Below are 26,147 nucleotides of genomic sequence, written 5' to 3' on the forward strand. Positions count from 1 at the left end.
GATAGGAAGTGAAAGATAAAGTGAAAAAAGAGGCCTAAGTCAGAAATGGTGCTACTCATAACAATGGTTGTGAAATGATTGCAACTATATATAAACATATTACATGTAATAAAACATGTTATATGAGAGAGACAGAGAGACAGAGTGAAGCAGAGAGAGACACAGACAGAAAAATAATTATACGCCAGGAATTAATGTAAGCTCTTTGCTCATGGCATGTAATTTAATTTTTCTAAGGTTTCTGTGAAATAATTTTTACTAATGTTTCTATTTTTCATATATGATAGTATCTGAAGTTCCAAAAACACCGGAAATAGCAATAACAACAAAAAGAATAATAAAGGAAGCAAGAAAAAAATAACAAACAGGTTTTGTACATAAATGGGAATCTCATTCTGTGCATAGACTGAGAAATATGTGTTCTTCATTGTAAAATAGCAGGGATTCAATTTGGAACTGAATAATATTTTCCATGATGGATACTGAAATAAATGTGACTCGTGATTTCTTCATTAAGCTTATGAAGGTTTTACAGCAAACTAAATGTGTGTCTTAACAGTCAATTAATCATATTCATTTAAATCATTTTAAACTGAATAAAAGTAAAGAAGTAGGCTGAAAACTTTAAAACATGCTAAATCCTACCAATGTACACAGAAAGGGCAGAAAGATAAGAGAATCAAAAAGATGCACTTATAACTCCCTATCGCTTGACTGCTATGTCCACTTTAACACCGAAGCCCATTGATGTACCCTTTCACCAGCCCCACTTTGGGACACTGAGTCCTGTTAATAAAATATTCTCTAGGAAAATACTTTGCAGCCCACTACTTTTCTGAGAGCTTCTTTCACATCCTTGTTCCTCAGGCTGTAGATCAGGGGATTCAGCATGGGGATCACTACAGTGTAGAACACCGTGGCTACTCTGTCAGTATCCATATTGTTGCCAGAACTGGGCTGGCAATAAATGAAAAGGATTGTCCCATGGAAGACAACAATGGCTGTGAGATGGGAGGCACACGTAGAAAAGGCTTTGCATCTTCCCTCTGCAGAGTGCATTTTCAGGATGGTGATGAGAATAAACAAGTAAGAGGTGAGGATGATCATGATGGTGACGATTTCATTGAAAGTGGCCACAATGTATAGCAACAGCTCATTCATAGTGACATCAGAACAAGCAAGAGATAAGAGAGGGAGTAGATCGCAAAAAAAGTGATTAATCACATTTGACCTATAGGATGGGATCTCAACAGCTAAACACAAGTGAATCAGAGAACACGCAGTCCCAGAGAGGTAGCAGCAGGACACCAGCTCCACACAGAGATTCCGGGACATGATGACCATATACAGCAGTGGGTTAGAGATGGCCACAAAACGGTCATAGGCCATCACAGCCAGCAGGATGACCTCACTTACCAGACATGTGCAAAACAAGTAGAATTGCACAGTGCATCCCAGGAAGGAAATAGTTTTGTCTTCATTTAAGATATTAGCTAGCATCTTTGGCACAATGATTGTGGAGTAACAGAAATCCACAAAGGACAAGTGACTGAGGAAAAAGTACATGGGGGTGTGAAGTCGAGAGCTGACGTGAATCAGTGCAATCATGCCCAAGTTGCTAAAAACTGTGACTCCATAGATGAGAAGAAACAGCAGGAAGAGGAAGACTCTCAATTCAGGGACATCTGTTAATCCAAGGAGAATGAACTCTGCCACAGTGGTGCAGTTCTCCTTGGCCATGTCCCCACTTTATTGAGATGGGAGAACAATATTAGTAGTTATTCTCCATTGTATGATCCCAAATTCTGTTTTGACTGTCTCCTAAAAAAAGACATTAGAATAAGTAGGATAGTTAATTTTTTCCAGCAAAGAATTAAGACGTTGCTCTGGGGAAGTTTAGGAAAAGTTCAGGCACTGTAGCATACAAATGCATAGAGCTCACAGTTAAAATCACAGATCACACAAAAGCATTCACATCCATAAAAGTCTATACGATTCCTTAAACTAGTCCTATACACTTTAGAGCTTGAAACTGTCGTTAAAAAGACAGCACATATTATTTAATTAGCCGCATTATTTTATGAAATTCAAATCTATTTTCTGCTTTAATCAGTACTGGAAATATTGGGATCCCAGGAAATACTTTTTTATAATACATAATACCCTTGTTTGTTTTCCACTGAAATGATGAGAAATATGCTTATTTAAGTGTTAACCCACAAGTGTTAATTTTTTAAAAATATGTTTTAGATGGAGAAAGCAGATTTTATACTCCATATTAGCATTTTTCTAAAAAATTAACATGGTGATTTTGTTAATTATGCAGTTCATTGTCAACCATTGTTCATGTAATCGGTACTCAGATTCAAAACTCCTGTAACTGTGACTCTGAAGCCTTATAAAGACCTGGTTGACAAAGCAATTCACTGCTTTAAACCTATTTGTGGAACTGATCGAAGATGTGAATATGAAATTATTAACACAAATGCTTGCTGCTGCATGGCAGCATTATTTGTGATAGTTAAAACTTAGAAATAAAGTGTCAAACAAGAGGAAAACGGCTAACATTATGGTACATATGTCTTATGGAAAACTATGGAGCTATTAAACTAATATTTTTGAAGAACTTTTAATGAGCGGTAAAATGACTATGATAAAATGGCAAGTTAAACAATGGTAAGCCTGATTGCACAGACAGAATATTATATATGCTTACCTAAGTTGCATTATGTATTTAATCCCCATAACATCATGACACATAGATATCTTATTCCAATCATTTTTTTAAATAACAATTTAGAAACTTGAATGAATTCTCACAAAACATAAGGTTTATGGAGTAGAGTATGGAAGGAGTGTGTGATTTTTTTTTAAGGGATGGATATGTTCAAGGCCTTTGACATATAGAAAATGCCAACAGATGGTGAGAACACTCATTTTTCCTCTCCCTCCTGACCCTTGGTAGATATATTTGTGACTGTAGAGCACTGGTTGGTTATTCCTGAAGGATAGAGAATCTGAACTAAACCCAACACAGCCAAGTATTTTCCTCTTTCTTCAAATGATTTCAAAGAGGTGAAGGATACGTGACTTAAGAAATCCTAGTTTGAAAACCTATAATTATTCTGATGACATGGTTTCTCTTTCAACAGCTAGTAAAAGTGAGTTGTTTTTCTTTTCTTGAATTCAAAGTAGGACATAACTTTAAAATCCTTTTCCTGTTTTCAAGTCTAAAGATGAAAAACCAGCCTATTGATTATTTGTAGAGCAGTGGTTCTTTACCAGGAGTTATTTTGATCTCCATGGGACGTGTGGTGATATCTGGAGACATTTTTGGTTGTCACAGTAAGGAGTGGTGCTACTGACATCTAGAGGTTTGAGACTAGGGATGCTGCTGAACAGTCTATGTTGTACCTGACACTCCCACCACACATGCACACCAATGGCACATGCAAACACCAAAATATTATTTGTCCCAAAATGTCAGTCATACCAAGGTTGATAAACCTGCTATGTAGAGACATTTCAAAGTGTTTTGCGCAAGGCCAAAATAATTCCTCTCCTTTCTGCTTCAGAGGTGGTTCCCATGTCTGTTTCCCCACATGAGCAGTCCTGAGGACCCCTTACTTGTGCCCTCAGCATCAGAGTGACTGTCAGTAGTATTTCCACGTAGATTTTGTAAGATTTCAGAGATGGAGTTAGTATGAGAGAGGAGCAAGATGGAAGGAGAGAGAAATCAAGTGTTCTTCCACTTTGTTTACACTATTTTCCCTCTTACGCTAATAGGTGTTGCAAGATACTTCATTCTGCAGATTAAGTTGTTCCCATTTCCCACTGAGCTTGTCTTTCAATACAGAAAAGGAAAATATTTTCATAACGAGTGCTCAGAACATGCCACGTCTTAAAACACTCTCTAATTAAGAGAAGGCTAAATACAGATTTTTAAAAATATGTCTAATACCACTGCCATAATTTACAATTCATCCTTCTCTTACACATGACTATAATAACTTATTTTCACAAGAAAAAAAATTCCAGATCCCGGGAAATATCATTCATATCCATTCCCAAAATCCAGAGTGTATTCCAACCAACCAACCTGTGGGATAGACATTGCTTCCCTTGTTTCTGAAGATGTCATGATGGAAAATGTTTCAGGTTTTATGTTTTTTGTGTCCGTATATCTCTGGGGACTATGCTTCCTAAGCTTCCCAAAATAATCATTGATCTCTGTGGGACATCAATAAGATATCAAGAAAACAACACTATCTTGGGACTCAAACAGTAATGATTTCTATGAGATATAAACAGGGGAAAATACTATCACAGTATGGTACATGTTATTATAATTCAACATGATTACTTCCAGAGTTCTTGATGAATTGCAGGGCATTGCACGCTGCACCCAAGCATTGCTCTGTGAGCCAGGGATCACATTGCTGCTGTGAAATATATGAATAGGTCTTACAAACTTTGCCTGTCATACTCAAAAGCACCTTCCTAGAGAGCATAAATTCTGAAGTCACACCACAGTTCTGCCAAATGCCAGAAACATATGGGGGTAATGAACTTCTTTTACTGAGCATACTAATAATTGCTCACTTTCATTGACCACTTCCTATGTGCTATGTACTGCTCTGAATACAACTATTAACAGATTTCATCTTTATAAAAATAAGTGAGATTGGTACAGTTATGTAACTTTAAGCATGTGGTAACTGAGACACAAACAAGTCTAACTTGCCCAAAGTCACACACAGATTCACTAATAGAATGAAATCATATGCTGCTTTTTGGGTTATGTCACACATACGACCCTGCGAGGAAGAACAGAGCTACTGAATGGTGCTGGAATGTCATACTCCTTACTCAATGCCAGAGACCATTAAATGGGATTGGCTCAAGGATCTCTCCCAGATCTGCTCATTTTCCGAGCATACAGTGTCTTCCTAAACCAATAGTGTTTAAATCACTGTCTGTGGTTTGTGCCCTTGGATGTACCAAACATTTCAAGAATTCTATGGATGTAATTAATTACAGGTAATCAGTTTTGAAATTCTCAACAACCTACATATGTTTTGCTAAAATTGATCCATTTGATAATTTTCAGAGTTTGAGGAGTGTTTCTGGGTCTCCTTTCCACCTAGCACTCTCACAATTCCATTTCTCTCATTTTTCAAAAGTAAGATTTCCTTTTTCAATTCACATATTACTACTTGAATTACCCTGATTAGGAAAACAAAAGCAAACTTCCAAAACCTAAAACATAAAAACAATTTGAAATATTGTTTTTCATGAAAGTTGAAGTTTTCTTTAATCAAGACACTTCAAAACCATGGCATAACTTCTTGTTTCTCTCTGACATATACACATTTCTTTTCCTGGAATTTGATAGCATTAGACATGAATTTTAGCCAAGGCAGCAGTGTTTTGAAATCAGATATATAGTAGATTGATGATAAAAATTTTTAACATCTATTCTTTTGTTCTTAATGAACCCTGGAGCTATTGTCACAAAATGTATCCTCCTAAAGGACAGATTCTCATGGCAGAAAAACTAAAAGATTACCCATGAAAAGTATCATTGGCAGTGATGTTTTATATCATCTGGGCAACCCTCTCACAGGAAAGAAACTGTGCTTAACTATTTGTCTTAAAGACATGGCAGGTGTTTTTTGAAAATTAATTTAAATATAAATATTTTATTGAAATTAATTGCATGGTAATTATCCATAAATTGAATAATATCAATATAAAGCTCTAAGTTTTTTATGAAATGTATTTAAAACACATACAATAATACTATTTTAGTAGAATATTGTATTTTTTCAAGGTTCAATGAAATCAACCATATGTTAAATTTTCTAAACTTTTTAACTCTATTCTTTTAATCAACACGCCTCTAAGTGGAAGAATTACAGATATGCTTAATTATTATCTGGTAAAACTTGGAAGGTCTTTGTGGTAACCTTTTCAGAAAATAAGAAAGTGAGTGGTTCTAATGGTTGCATTACAAACCACTCCAAAACATGTTAGTTAAAATTAATACCAGCCCTGACATCAGTTTACCTACGTTAAACCCAGCACATATGGGGCTAAAACTAAAACCTTCATTCTCTGCTTACTCCCTGGCTTCCTGGCTCCAGAATCCGCTATCCTCCATGGAGACAGACACAGCCAAGAACAAGCAATTGGATTCGTTATCTCCTCCCTGCGAGGAGATACAGGCTGGTGGAAAAGCTGCTGACCAGCAAGGCCATATGCTCCCCTCCCCTAACAAAACCCCAAATTAAAAACCCTTTTAGCTTTTCGGGGAGTTTGAGATTTCAGCGTTAGCTGCCCTCTCTCCTTGCTCAGTGCTGTGCAATAATAAAATTCTTATTTTCTTCCACTATACCTGGTGTCAGAGCTGTGCAACAGGTGAGCCCTTCAGGTTCAATATCAAAATCAACAACTACTTATTACATTGGTCATATGAGTCAGTAAGTTAGTTCTGCTGAAGTGATCCTGACGTGGCTGATCTTGGCTTGATTTGCTATGTGTATGACTTCAGCTTGGCAGGTTAGATAATCTAAGAGGCTTCACTCTCAAGTCTGGTGACTGTTTCTCATTATCCAATATGATAGTCTGTGCTTATTCATAAAACAGCTTTTCTAAGAGACTGTGAAATTTCCACAAAGATTGTGAAAAAGTTACAAGGCCTCTCAGATGCTTAAAGTTGGCACAGTGTCACTTCAGCTACATTCTGTTAGACAAAGCCAGCCACAAAAGCAGCTTACATTTCAGATGTGCAGAAACTGATTCCACCATCTGATCAGAAAATTTGCAAAGAAGTGTGGATATAGGGAGGACTAAAGGATTTGGACCATGTTTTCTACCACACTGGGCAACAAATACTTTTGAATGTTATAATTTCTAATATTTGGGTCATGAACAAAATTGGAGACAATCTAATTTTGTTTAATACATTATTAAAAAAATTCTGATGAAAGATCATCATAAGAAACTGGCACATAACTTGGATGGAGTTGAAAGAATTGAGTGACATTTGTGTTACAGCATAATTTCTGGCAGAGTTTCGATTCCCATTTGCCTTTAATATGACCAAATACTCTCAGTATTTTCATCTATTAAAAAGTAGAAATAGAAATGATGCTGAACCTTCCTGCTTTCTAACATTAAGTGATGTCTTTGTGATGGTGCTTTAATAAATTGAAATGGAAAATCCAAACATATGCTTATAATATTTCTAACACAAAGAAATGTTTCCAAAAATATTTTTATCATTTCATTTTTCTTTTTGAGGAAAGTTAGCCTTCAGCTAACATCCGCCACTAATCCTCCTCTTTTTTTTACTGAGGAAGAGTGACCTTGAGCTAACATCTGTGAGGATCTTCCTCTATTTTACATGTGGGACTCCTGCCACAGCATGACTTGATAAGCAGTGTGTAGGTCCACTCCCTGGATGCAAACCAGCAAACTCTGGGCTGCTGAAGCAGAGCACACAAACTTAAACACTACACCACTGGGCCAGCCTCATTTTTATCAATTTCTATTAATTGTATTTTACCCAAATTTCCAGTGCAATTATATTTTTAATTAATGGTGTAATTATTATTGCACCATTACAAGGTTGGCAATACAGAAATAAAATGTTTTGATTTGCACATAACCAAAAAATGTGAAGACTACTAATATGAGTCATGTTCTAGATAGAAGCAACAGAATCTACCATAAAGTTCCTGAAATGTTAGAACTTGAAAGTGAAAAATGTATGAGTTTGCCAGTGTTTCCTGGAAAAGGTGCTTCTGATGTGTCTGTAGTCTTCAATGAGTTCATTAATTCTACCAACAATTTCTTTTACGGTGTTGGCCAGTTCACTTAAAATCATGGACCTTGGTTTCCTCAAAGTAAAAGCTAAATGGATTGTGTTGATTCTATCACAAAACGTGATCATCCTTGGTCTAAGCAGGACAGAAGCAAAATAAAATCTCTATAAAGAGGCATTAACTAGAATTGATTCAATTTAATATTAATATGAATAATTTCCTAATTCCAAATAAAATTAGACATTGTATAATTGCCAGATATATAGTGAAAGATAAATTTGTGAACATCTAGAGAAGGAGAAGTCAATAGGAGAGAAATACATCCCTAATCATACATCCAATATCTAAAACACTGTTTCTTACATATTTTATTTTTCAATATAAAATGGTTATTTAATAGATTCGTTATCATATAATATATATGAATGTATCATTTTAATAATGATCTTAAATTTAAAATAACCTTAACATTCTAAACAACTTTATTGAATCTATATAAAATTTTTCTTCAGCTTATTTTTTATCCTTTAACAAAATACCTGGAAATATATTTCATCCATTATATTGATGACTAGTTTTGAATTTTATCTAGACATATTGACTAAAGAGAGGGAGAAAGGTATACAAGTCATTCAAACAAAAGTGAGTTATTAATGTTAGAGAGATCTAGTATTTTTAATTTGCCAGATGAAATAGGTCTTAATGCTGATGACTGCTTGGTTTTCATCTTATTTTGAATGTGGTTAAACAGGGTATCAATTTTCAACACTTGAGGCAACTCCAGTTTTTTTTTTTTAAAGGAATTTCAGTTAAGAAGGATTGAGAGATTATGCTCATGTTCAGAGAAACGAATCATAAAGAATTGATTGTGCTTTTGATGTCTTTCTAGGCAGAACTATAGTATGAAATGCAAGTCAGGTGGACACTCATCATGCCTACTTTTATCCTATAGGAATTTTGAGATCCAATATACTATTTTTAAGCCATAGTGGCCCCTATTACAGCTTATCATACTGCCACATAAGAGATCATTTGAAACATATTCAGAATAAAGACCATACCTTAGCTAGTTTCCATTCATGCCAAGTAACCTGTGTATACAATACTACACACATGCACACACACACACACACACGCACATACATGTTATAAAGTATTTGCTCAATAAAAAACATGTTGGATAATTGATTCAGTATTACATTTTGACCTCCTTGATTTTGCCTTGCTGTCATCTCCTAAATAAAACTCCTTGGTGAAATGTGTCTCTTAAAATTCTGTCCATTCTTTATCCAAGGACAAATTCCAACAATACCTATTTTCTGAAGACATGTCTCTAAAGTCCCTAAATGGATTTGACCTTTTCTTTCCCTCAAATACTCTATGATACTTTTTATTTTCTACCTTATACAATGGCCAGTTTTTTCATGGCCCTACTGTCAACACTGGATTTTGCATTCCTGGAAGGATGAAGACTAGTCTTATTTTAACTGCTATTTATGGATTTACAAGAGAAATACATATGTTTATTGAAAGTCTAGTCTACTCCAGGTATAAGAAAGGAGATTAAATTGTTTATTGAGATTATACAAGGTTTTACAGATTATATCTATGTAACCTTTTAATCTTCACAATAAGACTAAGAGGTAGTTTATATTATCTCAATTTTGTAGATGGAAATTTAAGGATGAGAGAGACAGATGTTTTATTTTCCAGTAATAGACAGAGAAAAGTTTAGTGTCTTCGAACCAAAATCCCGTACCTTTCCCTTGTACAACACTAACTCTTCATAATTTTAAAGGTGTCTTTAAAATCAATCTTTATGGAAACACTTTATTTACATGTCAGGGACAAACTCTACTAAAATAATATACTCAATAAGAAAAGACTTTAATGTCCATTGTTCTGCTGACTGTATCTTTGACATCCTTATTTCTCAGACTCTATATTAGAGGATTCAAGATAGGGATCACCACTGTGTAAAACACAGAGGACACTGTGACTGTGTTCCTGGAGTTTTTGGAGTTGGGCTCACAGTAAAGAAAGAGGATGGTGTCATGGAAGATGACGATGGTGGTCAGGTGGGAGACACAGGTGGAGAAGGCTTTGCAGCGCTCACTGGCTGAATGTATCTTGAGAATGGTGACAACAATAAACACATAAGACACGAGGATGATGAGTAGTGTGCTGACCCCATTAAAGGTGGTGAGAATGAAAAGCAGCAACTGGTTGACATAAGCATCAGAGCAAGAGAGGGACAGCAATGAGAAGAATTCACAGAAGAAATGATCAATTTTGTTGAAACCCCAAAATTATAATTTGATAGCCAAATATGTGAGTATCAAGGAACAAGCTACTCCTCATGAATATGATCTGACCACTAGCATGGCACAGAGTTTCGGAGACAGGGCAGTTGTGTAGAGCAGAGGGTTAGAAATTGCCACAAAGTGATTATATGCCATAACAGCTAATAAAAATAACTCAGTTACCACAAAGGTACAAAAGAAAAAGAATTATACTGCACATCCTATAAATGAAATATTTCTGTCTTCCAAACTATATTCACCAGGTTCTTGGGAGTAATGATGGAGGAATAGCACAAATCCACAAATGAGAGGTAGTTGATGAAAAAGTACACAGGGGTGCTCTGTTTGGAGTTAATCTTGATTATTACAATCATCCCAATATTCCCTGCAACAGTGACACAGTAGATGGCCAGATGAATCAACAAGAGGAGGATTTGCAGTGCTGGGAAAACTCAGAAGCCCAAGAGAGTGAACATGGCCTAATTTTATTTCTCTCTGACAGTGACATGATTTCTCCTTTTAGAATCTGAATCAGTCCTGAAAACAAAGATATTAAGGAGAGTGAGAATATAAGAAGCTGAGATAACTACCCCATACCAAGACTGGAAGGTTAAGCAAAACATCTCTTTCAGAATTCCTATATGTATTTTTATGCAAGGTATGCTAACTGTCTAAATTTTTATATTTATTTATTTATTTCTATTGAGGTTATGTTAGTTTGCAATGTGAAATTTCAGTTACCAATTATTATTTGTCAGTCACCATATAGGTGCACCCCTTCACTCTTTGTGCCCACCCGCTACCCCCCTTACCCCTGGTAACCACTAAATAGTTGTCTTTGTCCACGTGTTTGTTTACCCTCCACATATTGTCTTCCTTTCTGTGGCTTATTTCCCTTGATATAATACCCTCAAGGTCCATCCATGTTTTGCGAAGGGGACAATTTTGCCTTTTTTATGGCTGAGTAGTATCCCATTGCATATATGTACCATATCTTCTTTATGCAATCATCAGATGACGGGCATTTGGGTTTCTTCCACACCTTGGCTATCGTGAATAATGCTTTAATGAACATAAGGGTGCATAAGTCTCTCTGAATTGTTGATTTCAAGTTCTTTGGATAGATATCCAGTAGTAGGATAGCTGGGTCATATGGCATTTCTATTTTTAGCTTTTGGAGAAATCTCCATACTCTTTTCCATAGTGGCTGCACCAGTTTGCATTCTCACCAGCAGTGTATGAAAGTTCCCTTTTCTCCACAACTTCTCCAACATTTTTCATTTTTTGTTTTGATTATTATAGCCATTCTAATGGGTGTAAAGTGATATGTTAGTGTAGTTTGATTTGCATTCCCCTGATGACTAGTGATGTTGAGCATCATTTCATGTGCCTATTGGTTACCTGTATATCTTCTTTGGAGAAATGTCTGTTCATATCCTCTGCCCATTTTTTGAATGGGTTCTTTGATTTTATTTTGTTCAGTTGTGTAATTTCGTTATATATAATGGAGATTAACTCCCTTTCAGATATATGATTTGCAAACATTTTATCCCAATTAGTAGGTTGTCTTTTCATTTTGATCCTGGTTTCCCTTGCCTTGTAGAAGTTCTTTAGTCTGACGAAGTCACATTTATTTAATTTTACTTTTGTTTCCCTTGTACAAGTAGACATGGTATTCAAAAAGATCCTTTTAAGACCAATGTCAAAGAGAACTGCCTATATTTTCTTCCATAAGTTTTATGGTGTCAGGTCTTACCTTCAAGTCTTTGCTCCATTTTGAGTATGTTTGGTGTATGGCACAAGGTAATGATGTACATTCATTCTTTTACATGTGGCTGTCCAGTTTCCCCAACACCATTTATTGAAGAGACTTTTCTTTCTCCACTGTATGTTCTCAATTCCTTTGTCAGAGATTAGCTGCCCATAGATGTGTGGTTTTATTTCTGGACTTCCAGTTCTGTTCCATTGATCTGTGTGCCTGTTTTTATACTAGTACCATGCTGTTTTGATTACCATATCTTTGTAGTATATTTTGAAATCAGGGATTGTGATGCCCCTACCTTTGTTCTTTTTTCTTAGGATTGCTTTAGCAATTCAAGGTCTTGTGTTACCCCATGTGAATTTTAGGGTTCTTTGTTCTATTTTCATGAAGAATATCATTGACATTCTTATTGAGATTGCATTGAATCTGTAGATTGCTTTAGGTAGTATGGACACTCTATGTTTATTCTTTAAAAGAGTGTGCATGGAATATCTCTCCATTTCTTTATGTTATCATCAATCCCTTTCAGTAATGTCTTATAGTTTTCATTGTATAGGTCTTTCACTTTCTTGGTTAAATTTATTCCAGTATATTTTATTCTTTTTCTTGCGATTGTGAATGGGATTGTCTTCTTGAGTTCTCTTTCTGTAGTTCGTTATTAGCGTATGGAATTGCAACTGATTTTTGCCAGTTGATTTTGGACCCTGCAACTTTGCTGTAATTGTTGAGTATATTTGATAGTTTTCTGAGGGACATTTTAGGGTTCTCTATATAAAAACATGTTGTCTACAAACAGCAAGAGTTTCACTTCTTATTTGCTTATTTTGATTCTATTTATTTCTTTTTCTTGTCTAATTTCTCTGGCCAAAACCTCCAGTACTATGTTGGATAGGGTGGTGAGAGTTGGCACCCATGTTTGTTCCTGTTCTCAGAGGGATGTTTTTCAGTTTTTCCCCATTGAGTATGTTGTTGGCTGCAGGCTTGTCATATATCACCTTTATTTTTTTAAGGCACTTTCCTTCTACATCCATTTTATTGTGAGTTTTTATAGCAAATTGATGTTAAATCTTGTCAAATGTTTTTCTGTCTATTGAGAGGATCATGTGGTTTTGTTCCTCATTTTGTTAATGTGGTGCTTCACATTTATTGGCTTGCATATGTTGAACCATCCCTGTGTCCCTAGTATGAATCCCACTTAATCATGGTATATGATCTTTTTAATGTATGTCTGTATTCGATTTGCCAATATTTTTTTGAGGATTTTGCATCTATATTCATCAGCAATATTACCCTATACTTTTCCTTCTTTGTGTTGTCCTTGTCTGGGTTTGGTATCAGAGTGATTTTGGCTTTCTAGAGTGTGTTAGGAAGTATTCTGTCTTCTTCAATTTTTTGTAATAGTTTGAGAAGGATTGGTAATAAATTTTCTTTAAATGTTTGGTAGAATTCTCCAGAGAAGCCATCTAGTCCTGGACTTTTATTTTTGGGGATGTTTTTGATAAATGTTTCAACCATTTTACTGTGATTTTTCTATTCAGAGTCTCTATTTCTTCTTGATTCAATTTTGGGTGATTGTAAGTGTCTAGGAATTTATCCACTTCTTCTAGATTGTCCAATTTGTTGGCATACATTTTTCATAGTATTGTCTTATAATGCTTTGTATATCTGTACTATCAATTGTAATTTCTCCTCTTTCATTTCCAAGTTCATTTATTTGAGACTTCTTTCTTTTTTTCTTAGTAAGTCTGGCTAAGCGTTTTTCAATTTTGTTTATCTTCTTCAGGAACCAGGTCTTTGTTTCACTGATCCTTTCTACTGTCTTTTTTGTTTCAATTTCATTTATTTCTCTTCTAATTTTTATTACTTCCCTCCTTCTACAGACTTTTTGGGCTTTGCTTGTTCTTCTTTTTTCTAATTCTGCTGGGTGTAGGTTGAAATTGCTTATTTTAGATTTTTCTTGTTTGTGAATGTTAGCCTCTATTGTGATGAATTTCCCTCTTAGGAACACTTTTGCTGCACCCCATATGAGTTGGTATGGTGTGTTTTTGTTTGTGTCAGAAAAGTATCTCTCCCTTTTATCACAGAGCATATCCATCTTTATCTCCCAACAAAGACGCAATGCTTCAGTAACTTGCAACATAAATAACCTCAAGGGATTTCAGTTTACCAATTTGCAATATATTAACATCACAGTCACCGATAAAAACCTCGTGCAAATATATGCTATAGGTTTTAGAAGGCTCTGTTCCCATTGTTCTTGGGATTAAAAAAATCTTTTGAGATTGGTTCAGTGAAATGGGACTTTTGTGTCTATTAATTTCTGGAAGGCATCCTTAGAATCCTTCTCTTCTTTATCCCTCAAGTTGTAGAGCAGAGGGTTCAGCATGGGGTTGAGCAGTGTGTAAAATACAGTGGCCACTTTGACAATTTGCTGAGAATTTTTGGAGTTTGGCTCACAGTAGAAAAAAAGGATAGTCACATGGAAGATGGTGATGGCTGTCAGATTGGAGGCACAGGTGGAGAAGGCTTTGTGACACCCACTGGCAGAACAGATAATTAACACAGTCACAAAAATAAATACGTATGTATCAAGGTTGATGAGTAGTGTACTTTCCTCACTGAAGGTGGCAAAACCAAAGAACTGTAAGTGAGGACTGTGTATATCAGAGCTCAAGACAGCAATTAAAGCAGTATATTCATGGAAAAAGTGGTTGATTAAGTTATGTTCAGAAAAGTTTGGCTGGAGAGCATAACAAAGGAGTACCAAGGGGTCAAACATACTGCAGAGATATGACCCAGCCAAAAGAAGGGCACAGAGCCTCCGTGACATGGCCACTGTATAAAGTAGAGGATTACAGATGGCCACAAAGTGGTCATAGGCCATGACTGCCAGCAAGAAGCACTCAGTCACCACAGCAGTGCAGGACAGGAACTACTGCAACTTGCAGCCAAAGTAGAAAAGGGTTTTATTGGCCATGATCAAATCCTCAAGCAGTTTAGGAATAATGATGGAAGAGTAACAAAAATCAACAAAAGAAAAGTAACTAAGGAAAAAGCACATGGTAGTGTGAAATTTTGGGTTAATCTTGATGATTATTATCACCCCAAGATTTCCTACTACAGTGATAACATATATGATCAGATATACAAGGAAGAGAGGAATCTGAAGCTCTGGGTAATCTGTGAAACCCAAGAGGACAGAAGTTGTCTCCACACCCAAATTTCTTGCAACCATCACCACAATGCCTTTGAAAGGAGAAGGTGGGGGAAGAGAGTTGTTTCTGCTAAAAAGAAGATTTATGGAGGTGAGGGACAAACATGTCCTGACTTCCTATGGTAGACAAAAGAAAATGTGAAATGTTGTTGGTCCCAGTGTCCTCCATGCAGAACATGCCTCATGCAGACAACTGCCATGGATATCCCAAACCAAGCTGAGTCTCTGAAATATCTTCGCATTTCCATTGCAATTTGGGTTTCCATAAGAAATACTTATCATATTGTAGTGTGCACAGTCACACATTATCTAGTAGTATAGCATGCACATAACTGATAGGAAGTATTTGCACATAAATGCTTAAACTAGTGAAGGAATCTGTGAAAAATGTGAAATGTTTGGCTCAAAGAGTAACATATATTGCTACTGTATTTTGCCCATACACACAAATCAACTAAAATCTTTAAGAGAATATGCTTTTACTTTATGGATAAAGTAAAATATTAGAGAAATCTGGGAAAATATATCAATCCAATCTTAGCAGCCTTTCTTCAGTAAAGGCTATATCTCTTGTTGAATAGATTAGTGGCTGAGGGGTGGAAAAGTACAATGGCTCCTTTTGACCTCTGAGTATAGCATGCACTTTATTAGGATTTATAATCTATGGTTCACTTCTGTTACAACCCAGACATCACACAGATATCTCTTAAGGGTCTCAAGATTTACCAGGTAAGAAGTCTTTCAGAGCTAACTAACTTTCATTCTTGTGAGAGGTTATATACCAGTTTAAGGTGCATATACACAGAGACGGATAAATAACAACTTCCAGGTGGAAAGTTTAATTCTATCTTTTGTGGGACGTTTGTCCTCCAGAATGGCAAAATAATAAATTTGTGTTGTTTCAAGCCACCAGGTCTGTGGAAATTTCTTACAGCGGCAATAAAAACCAATAGGTAGTAACAAGGGGTCCTTACAGCCCAGTTGTCACCACCTACAGGCCTCAAGGAATCAAGAGAAGAGAGCCCGAGGAAGAGAACCATGCTGAGTCAGCCCTTGAGAGGAGCTGGGCCTCTAGCCACAGACGGAGCCAGCGCAAGGCCATCTTTTCAGGAAGTAGCCAGGAGGTTCAATGCTTGGGCTCACACTCCTGCCTCCCTCCAGTCTGTTCTTGGGCTTCCCCATTGGTGACTCCAAAGGGAGCTGGAAGGATATGAATCTGCTTGTGGCCAACACCCTACAGGTCGGCAGCAGACAGCAGGTGGAGAAGGACAGAGAGTGGATATGAAAGGACATACTGATGACATCTTAGAACAGGAGGTCATGAGCTGTCGGAAGCGAGGGACCCAAGTGCTGGATCGGAGGAAGGCACAGGCCCTTTCAACATAGGCCTAGAGTTGATGGCTTACGACAATGTAGTTCATCTTTGCCATGCATCAGAACCCTGAGAGAGACTTGGACAAAATACAAATTTTGGGGTCCCACCCAAGAGCCACTGAATCAGAGCCTGACAAGAAGGGGCCCCAAAGGAGAAGGTCACTACCTCCCTATCTTCCTCCTTGTGCAGTCTCTCTAGGAGCCCTGTTTTGGGCATAGAACTTCATGACTGTCCAGGGTTGCATTTGGATTTAGATTGAAATCATGCCGTCTATTTTCTCATCAGCTTGTATTTTTTTTTTTAAATTTTGCACTGCTGTTTGGAAAAGTTTGAACTCATGCAAGGTATTAGTTTGGTGGCCATCAAATTTCTTGTCAGAACTGGAGCCATTTTATGAGTGAAAAGGGGAGCTATCCATAACATGCCAGGCAGCCACCAAGCACCGCCTGAGCTGTCCGGGCTGCATTGGGATGTGTGCTCACCCTTGCCGTCCATGACCCAGAGGCAGGAGACAGGGGGCTGAGGGCAGGGGTCAGCCGCACCTTCATCACACGCACGTCCAAGCCTGGCTTTGTTCTGGCCCTGCCTGGGTCATGGGTTAAAGAGTCTTCTGTGTCTGCCGAGAGGAGGTCAATGGGAGGATGCATGGTGACCTGGGCCCCATAGGCAGGACAGTCAGCAGAGCGACAGTGACCCAGGCAGGAGACAGAGTGGTGGTCTGTACAGGAGGGTGTTGGCAGAGATGGAGAGAACACAGGGAGTTTGAAGGAATAATCTATGGACTGCCCGATGCATTGCATGGAGAGGGTGAGGAAGAGGAACAGGTCAGGAGGGGTTCCCAGGTGCCTGGGCTGTGCGAACCGGGAAGGTGGAGCTACCGACTGACTAGGGCATTCTGGAGGTAAAGCAGGTCCTCCATGGCTGGCTTCCCCAAGAGTGACCCCAAGTGTTTGGTTCCTCATGCTCCTCTGAAACAGGACATGAACTTGGGACAGGACCCATCCATGGGAGATAGGAGTGTTTCAGAGGGTAATTGGGGGCAGGTCACTTGCATAAGTTCTACCTCTGCTCTCCCAGGCTGTTTGGAGCTTCGCGTCTGTGCCTGGGCTGAAATGTGGCCAGAAATGGTGCTTCCCCCTTTATCTTTCCCTCACTTTTCCCCACAATCATCTCAAGATCCTTGCTATTCTATGTCCAGTCCAAGCATGGATATCACTGGGGAGCAGGGCAGTCTCAGACCCACTCAGGACCTGATGAACTGGGATCTGCCCTGTAACCAGATCTCCAAGTGATTCCTGTGCCCCGGAAAGTGTGTAAAGCACTGTGGATAACTCCTTTTCCCTCAGCATTCAGCTCAGGGCCACCTCCTCCAGAGACCCCTCCCTGACCTCCCACCCACCGCCCAGCCTGCTGCAGGGACAGTTAGAAAGCGGGGCACAGCGCCTGCAATGGGTGCACACGCCACCTCCACGAGCACTTCTAGTCAGTGAGTCTTCCTCTTCCACTGGCTCTGCGCTCTGCTGGGGTCCACTGAGTGTTCATCTTGGCATCTCCACGAGCAGCATCGTATTGGCTCCACTCAGGGAGCGGATGCATCACCCTTGGGAATCCTCACCGTGCCCTCGAGCCCCTTCCGGAGCTGCCCTTGGAGCCCCTGTTGTGGGAGCGCCTGAGGGGTGAGACCCTCTGATCCCCAGGGCCTTGAGGGATGGTCAAAACCTCATGGATGTCCAAATGGGCATGACTACTCCCTACTCTATTCCTTCGAAAAATAGGCTTCTCACTGGGTGTACTTCATCTGTGCCCAGCTGCCTTCTTTTCGGATTCCCCTGCAGAGATTGTACAAAGGTGTCCTTAAAGTAGCGCAGGCAATACACAGGTTATCAGAAGCGTTCTCAGTCTTCCTTCGTTCCTCTTCTCAGACCCCACAACAGTCACACACACTCCTCATCTGAATGACAAACACCCCAGTGCCAGCCCCAGGGCTCCCTGCAGACTGCTGTGAGACCCCTCACCAAAACGCTGCGCCTCTCCCCCGACCCACGTTCCACTGTCTCCACAGCCACAGACATCTGTGTAGAAAGCACATCACACTATGTCCCCAGCCACCCTGTCTCCCCTCCAGGTCTACACCCTTCCCTGGTGTCACTCCCCTGCACTACAGAGACATCTCTGCTGTGGGCCGTGCTCCCTGCCCACCTCTCCTCCCCCTCATCTTAGTCCCATTTCCGCTGCCCCAGAAGCCACCTCTCAGGCCTCTGTACTTCCTGTTCTGTCTGCCTGGAACATTCTGCCCATGATCTCAAAGACAAACTCCTCTTACCTTTCATCTCAGCAGAAATGTCACCCACTGAGTGTTAGCCTGTCACCGCCCTTACCATCCCCCTATAGGAATCGTCTGTAGAGCACGTATTTCCCTCCTTCGTCTCTTGCTCTTCATGATCTAACCTTGCCCCTCAGTAGAATGTAAGCTCTGGGGCCCCCAGTCCTCATCGGGCTGTTTTCTTTCATGCATCGCTGCATCCCCAACACCTGGAACAGCGCAGAAGACATCAAAGAAGCTCCACATGTAACAAAACAATGGATGGGAAGGAAGGCAATGAAACCCTCGCACTTCAGATTCAGCAGAGTCCAATGTGCTGGTCACTCTCCAGATTCCTTCGGGGCCCCTCTCTGGCCGGCTCTGTGCCCAGGCTGACTCCTCTGCCTGCGCTGCCCGGGCCTCTGGGGGGCTCCCAGGCTCCAGCAGGAGGTGGGACGACAGGAGGGCAGAGGGTGGGGGCAGTCTTCCCTGTTCACCTGACAGCCCCTCATGGGCTCAGAGGACACCATTTCCCCTCCTCCCTCCAGCCCAGGGCTGGGAACAGCTTCCCTCTCGCTGGCCCGTGGGAGCCCCGCATCCCTGGCCCTTCCCTCCTCCCTGTCTCAGCTCCAGAAACGGCTGCATCTCAGTCTCTTCATCTGCACCATTGGGGTGAAGTGTTTGTAGTGGGAATTTTGTCGGCTACATCAGGCACCTCTCCTTTTCTGTGTGCAGGACTTAGGAGTCTTGTGTGTACGTCGCGGTGGATTGCATGATCTTTTTCTTTTATTTATTTTAAATAATTTTTCAAAATTGAATCTCTTAATTTTACATTTTCCTTAGGTACTGAAATAACAAAGTATTCTACATCTGTACTGTAGTTTGTGCATGTCTGTGTGTGTGGGTGTGGGTGCATATGTGATTGCCACCAAGGGAAAACTGCATAAAATGGACTGCAAAACATTGAGAAATGTTTTGGCAAGAAACACTATCTTAAACAATACAACAAAGATTTAAAAAATTACAGAACAAAAAACAGAGTGCAAATTATCTAAAATTACCCTCTAAATTAATCTAAATTTAGGAATAAATCAAGACATTATGAAATGTGAACAGGAGTATGTTGAAGTCTTTTTTTTTTTCCTGCTTTTCCATTGGTTTTTACTAACAATCTAATTCATTCAGGCAAATATTGTCACTTCGCAGATTCCTAATAAGGGCTCAGGGCACACAGAAACAGTCTTTATTGTTTTCTACATCTCTATGTCCTACTCTAATGATGGCTTAATGAATAGTGACCTTTCATTTAAATCTAAACTCAGTCCTTATGTTGTCTTATTCTAGAGGGTCCAAGGACAGAGAATGCAATTGATAAGCAATGTATTAAATGGAACTTTATTTGAAAAAATATCTTACACATTAGAATGCTTTATCTACTTGAATAAGAATAATTAAGTAAGTAATAGGAGCTAAACTAAAAACAGAAAAAATCAAAATTCCTTTGAAAAGAGAACACCCGTGCAGATATCCTGCTGTGGCTGGGGTGCTGAAGGCCCAGCTGCTGTGGATGCTGAGTCAAATCTGCAGGTGACCCCAGGCCCCTGAGGCCTCATGGCAGGGCCATCCTCCTTCCTGGGGGGTCCTACCGGCCCAGGGGATCCCCCACACTTCTGGGCCTCTGGGGACCGTGGGAGGAGCAGCCGGAGGAAAATTGCCTCTTGGCAAAGGCTGGAACGAGGCCTCCAACATGGCCAGCCTTTGCCTGTTGTGCTCGTTTTCTCTTCTGAGCTCCTCGAGCTTTCTCTCCGCCAACACGGCTGCCCTCCCGCTTTCTTTGGCTGTTTGCATCTGGAAGAGGTTCTCCTTGTGATAGTAGGAAGTGCACGTCTTCACTTCTTGGGCCAGGTCTTCAGCCATCTTCTTGTAGAGGTTGCGAAGCTGGTACGTGGAGTTCATCTCCCAGCACACGTTGAGGAGCTTCTTGTTCAACTCGGAGCAGACCCTTTCCTCCTCGAAGAATTTTCTGTAAAGTGGCCCAACTTCTTCATCATGTAGCTCATGCAGAATTTGAAGTTTGAGCTTCAGCTGCTGAATCTCACCTTCAAGCTTGGTGTTTTCGTGTTGCAAAGTTGCTTCCTCGGTTTGGAGGGAGAGGATTTCTCCTGGAAGCTCTTCCTCAATTTGCTTTTGTTGCTGCAACCATCTGGCTCTTTCCTGATGTTCCTCTTCATCAGTTGCTTTGGAGACTTTAACAGGCAGGCTCTTCAAAGCCTTTTCCAGAAGGTCGACAGTGTCCTGAAGTGCTGATGTGCTCAGGATTGTATTCATCGCTGCCAAGCACAAGGTTCGTAACGGGAGAGGACTGGCCTCCACCCGCGGGCACTGAAGGGGTTCCACGGCTCGGTTCTCAGGACCGGTATTCTCCCCACATTCTCCACTGACTTCAGCGCGGGCAGAACACCTTTCGCCTGGAGACTTCCCTCTCGTGAAAGTGTGTCCTGTCTTGACTATCAAAGCCACCACCACAGTACATACCAGGATCTCCCAGGGGAACGCAGGGAGACCTGGACCCTGGCTCAAGCTTTCCGAAATCACCAGCAGAGCACCCCACAGGTGCCCCAGGATCAGCTGGAAAGCGGACGCGATGGCAGGCAGCAGGCCCTCCATGGCTGGGGAGAGTTCCACAGCTGTGCCTCTGAGTGCCGGTGCCCTGTGGGCCACAACTGACCGCTCGGAACCCTGAGGAGTGTTCCATCTCCAAAGTAAACAGGTGGCTGGAACCAGGGTGTGTCAGTTGGTTGGGGGAGGGGAGGCCAGCCAGGGTCTAGGAAACAGACTCCTAAATGAGCTCTGAAAGTGGAAGGGGTCTCACTTCTCCAGGCACTGGGGGAGGTGGACAGGGCTGATGGCAGCCTGGCTCTGCCAGTCGAGGCCCACCTGGCCCTACAGCACACCTAGGGGACAAAGCAGGGCCAGGCCATGTCCGTTTCTTGCACGAGAGCAAGTCAGTGCAGAGTGGTGGGGGCCGTCCCTGAGCCAGAACCGGTCTCCTGTGTTAAAGTTCCTTTCTGCACAGGCACACCTGGAACTGCCCGCAAACCTCCCAGGATCTTCCTAGTCTGAGGCTCCTTTCTACTCGTGCTTGGTCACTGGGGCCCATGACTGAAGGGTGTCCCCAAGGGTATGACCTAAGAGACTAGGATTCCACTGCAAACAACTCAAGAGTCATTAATGGGAAGTGGCAGTCTTAACATTTGATGGATTTTGGTTCAGTCCAAGTGTTCCTGGGTATGAGTGACTCTCTTGGGGTGACACAGTGATTAGGGCTCCTTTTCTCATGTGACCTTGCCATTTTCACCACAAGCCTCCCAAGGTGGCCCTGAGGAGGGTCCCGTCTGCCACATGGTCTTCAGAAGTGGGCCTCTGGGGAGGGCCCGGGTCCTCTTCTGGCTCTCTTGCCATCTTTTATTTCATCACACCGCCTCACCGGGCCGGGCTCAGACCCTCTAGTCCATCCCTGGGATTCTGCCATGAGGGGCTGGTCCGTACTCTCATTAGTTAAAGGGAAGTCAGAGAATTGTCATCTGAGTCCTATTTAAAGGTGTTGAGGGTATCAGGGCTCAAGAGCTCCATGGGACACAGAGTGGGCTTGGGGACAGTGGCCCTTCCCAGGGGATGTCAGACTCCTTTCAGGGCAACAGGAGCCAACTCTGCTACTGCAAGTGGTTGGTCTTTATAAAGGATCAAAAATGGGTCAAAGAAATGATAATATTCTCCCAAAGGCCGTGCCAGTCCCAAAGAGACTGAAATGGACTTAAAACAATTCTTATAACGAGGTCCAGGATATGTTATGACGTCAAACAGGAAGATGCAAAATAACATGTGGACATAGGATTGCAGAAAAAATTCTGGAGGCATAGCCCATCCACTATCCCCTATACTGGGAACATGGAAAAAGGGATGTTTATGTTTTTAGGGGGTGACAAGGTTGCACTTTGGAGGAATATGAGAAAGCTGCATTCCTTTCCTATCCCTGCTGTAGCAAATTACACTCACGCATAGCTTAATGGCAGGGGTATGTACATCATTAGGGGATTTCATTTTTGTGCAAAAATCACAGAGTGCACTTACACAAACCTGGATGGTATCGCCCACTACACCTAAGCTCTATGGTACAGCCTATCGCTCCTGGGCTCAAACTTGCACAGCACGTTACTGGACTGAATACTGGAAGGAATCGTAACATAATCATTAAGTATTTGCACATCTAAACATATAAAAGATAAAAAATGGTGCACCTGTGTAGGGCACTGACCATGGATGGAGCTCACAGGACCGGAAGTTGCTCTGGGTGAGTCAGTGAGTGAGTGGCTAGTGGCTGTGAAGGCTAGGACATTACTGGACACCACTGTAGACCTTATGAACTCTGTACACTTAGGCTACACTAAATTTATAAAAAATTTTTCTTTCTTCAATAATAAATTAACCTTAGCGTACCATAACATTTTTACTTTATAAACTTAAATTTCTTTAACTTTTTGCCTCTTTTGTAATAGCCCTTAAAACACAAATACATTGGAGGGGTGTAAAAGATATTTTTTTTTCTTTAGATCCTTATTTTTAAAGATTTTATTTTTTTCCTTTTTCTCCCCAAAGCCCCCCATTACATAGTTGTATATTCTTGGTTGTGGGTCCACCTAGTTGTGGCATGTGGGACGCTGCCTCAGCATGGTTTGATGAGCAGTGCCATGGATTCGAACCAACGAAACACTGGGCCGCCTGCAGCGGAGCTCGCAAACTTAACCACTTGGTCACGGGGCCAGCCCCTTTAGATCCTTATTTTATAAGGTTTCTTTTACTTAAAAAAATTTTTATTACAAGGTTTAAAAAACTTTTTTATTAAAACTTAAGAAACAGGGGCTGGGGCTGGGGACGCAGCAGTTAAGTTCTCACATTCCACTTCAGGGGCCTGGGGTTCCCCAGTTCGGATCCCGGGTGCACGCATACACACTGCTTGTCAGGCTGTGCTGTGGCAGGCGTTCCACAAATACAGTAAAGGAAGACGTACAAAGATGTTAGCTCAGGGCTAATCTTCCTCAAAAAAAGAAAAATTAAGACACAAACACACTCATTAGCCTAGGCCCACACAGGGTCAGGATCATCAATATCACTGTCGTCCATCTCCACATCTTGTCCCACTGGAAGGTCTTCAGGGGCAATAACACGCATGGAGCTGTCATCTCCTGTGATAATAAGGCCTTCTGGAACACCTCCTGAATGATCTGTCTGAGGCTCTTCTTGAGAAGGTGTCACCCTTTTCAGAAATATGTCCATGATGCTTTGCTTGATTTGTTTTTTTTTTTTTTCACATCGTAGAATTGCGTGTAAGCAGATACTCCACCATAAACATTCCTCTCTATTAATAAAAACCTTTCAGTGTTGGGGCCCATGTTATCAAATTTTTAAGGAGCCTATTGAGGTCTGCGAAACCCTACCCTGCAAATTTTCTTGGAGGTTCTTCTTTTTCTTCTCTGGTAGTGTAGAGAGTTTCAGGTCCAAGAACTCCTCATTCATCAATCCCTCAGGAACCACCTCTAGGAGCTCCTCAATGTCATCCTCATCCACACCCAGGTTAAAGTTGTTTGCCATCTCCACCTCAGCCTCATTGATTTTTGCAATCTCCTAATACTTGGCAATCCCTTGAAATTACGACTGAATGTCTTCAGCATCTTCTTTCAGATGCCAATCATACACTCCTTGGTGACATTACTCCAAGCCCAAACAAGGTTCCTGATACAGCCATAGAATTACATAGTGGTAATTCTCCCAGAATTGCATCAGTGTCTTCACAGCATCTTCCTTAGTTGCAGTAATAGCCTGGGCAAAGGTCTTTGTCAGATTGTAGGCCTTATAACTCCCCGATCCATTGTTTGAGTCAAAGAGGTGGTGTTTGGAGGGAGAAACACTGCTTTAATATCAGGATAAAGATCACCAAGAAAAGGAGGATGTCCAGGAACATTATCAGCAATAAGCAAAATCTTGAAAGGGATGTTATTCTCCAAATGGTACTTCTCCATTTTACTCTCATAGTAATTGAAGAGGGCCTCTTAGAAGAGCAGCTGGGTCATCCATGACTTCTCATTGCTCCTGTAGTACACTGGCAGTGTGTCCTTATTGATATGCTAGAAGGTCCTGGGGTTCTCACTGTGCCAGATCACAAAGAGTTTCAATTTGTAGCCTGCAATAAGCAAGACTGTTATCCTGTCCTTAAAAGCTTTGAAACCTGGCAAACTTGGCCTCCTTATGGATGAAAGTCCTTTCAGGCATTTGTTTCCAGAATAGGGCGTTTTCATCCATATTGAATATCTGCTCTGACAAGTAATTTTCCTCCTCAATCAGCTCATCTAGAGTTTCCAAAAATTCCTCAGCTGCCTTCACATCAGCGCTCACAGACTCACCGCTCACTTTCACATTATGTGATGAATAAGGATTCTTGAATTGTTTAAGCCGCTCAGAGCTGGCAGTAAATTCAACATTGTAGTCAGGTCCAGTCTTTTCTTTCTACATCAAAAACAAACTTTTTGCTTTGGCTATGATGGTCATGGTGCTGACAGAGACTTGCTTCTCTGTCTGGTCTTTAATCCAGGGCATCAGAAGTTTCTCCGTGTCTGATGTGGGCCCTTCTCAAAGTTGTTTTAGTCTCTTTGCCTTCATAATGCAGACGCTTTAACAGCTTCTCTCACTTTGTTCTTGTTCTTCACATAGCTATGGAGGAAAGGGACATGCCTGACTGGTGAGCAACAACCTTGACTGATTTTCAGTCTTTGTAGTACTTAGACATTGAATTTTGTTTCCAGGCTAGTCACTCAATGTGGCTTCTTACTCGCAACATTAGCAGTGGATTTTGTATGCTTAGGGGCCATGATGAACAAAACAACACTAGATTAAAGTATAGTATAGCAAATATGTAAACCAGTAACATAGTCATTTATTATCATTATGAAATATTGTGTATTGTACATAACTCTATGTGCTATACTCTTAGACGATTGGCAGTGCAGTAGGTTTGGTTACAGCAGCATCACAACAAACATGTGAGTAATGCAATACACAATGATGTCACAATGATGTCACAATGGCTGCAACATCACTAAGTGATAGGAGTTTTTGAACTCCTTTATCATCTTATGGGACCACCTTCTTTATTTACTTTTTTTATTCCAGTAACATTGGTTAATAACATTATATAAATTTCAGGGGTATATCATTATATTTCGATTTTTGTGTAGTTTACATCATGTTCACCACCCAAAGATCGATTACAATCCATCACCACACACATGTGCCTAGTCACCCCTTTTG

At 40.6% G+C, this 26,147-nt stretch overlaps 2 protein-coding genes and 1 pseudogene across 2 annotated transcripts; all 3 read right to left on the reverse strand.

Moving 5' to 3' along the window:
- Positions 1-804: 804 nt before the first annotated feature.
- On the reverse strand, positions 805-1,740 carry LOC124229394 (olfactory receptor 5L1-like). Its single transcript, XM_046644593.1, has one exon. It carries the CDS (start codon positions 1,738-1,740, stop codon positions 805-807), a length of 936 nt encoding a protein of 311 aa, XP_046500549.1.
- An 8,029-nt stretch (positions 1,741-9,769) lies between these two features.
- On the reverse strand, positions 9,770-10,506 carry LOC124228569 (olfactory receptor 5D18-like; annotated as a pseudogene).
- A 3,675-nt stretch (positions 10,507-14,181) lies between these two features.
- On the reverse strand, positions 14,182-17,445 carry LOC124228570 (olfactory receptor 5D14-like). The gene is given in 2 exon segments (XM_046643098.1): positions 14,182-15,225; positions 16,966-17,445. Coding segments are annotated over 2 exon segments (1,524 nt in total).
- Between the last annotated feature and the right edge of the window lie 8,702 nt (positions 17,446-26,147).

Source organism: Equus quagga, chromosome 17 (genome assembly GCF_021613505.1).
Source record: "Equus quagga isolate Etosha38 chromosome 17, UCLA_HA_Equagga_1.0, whole genome shotgun sequence".
Classification (NCBI taxonomy): Eukaryota; Metazoa; Chordata; class Mammalia; order Perissodactyla; family Equidae; genus Equus; species Equus quagga.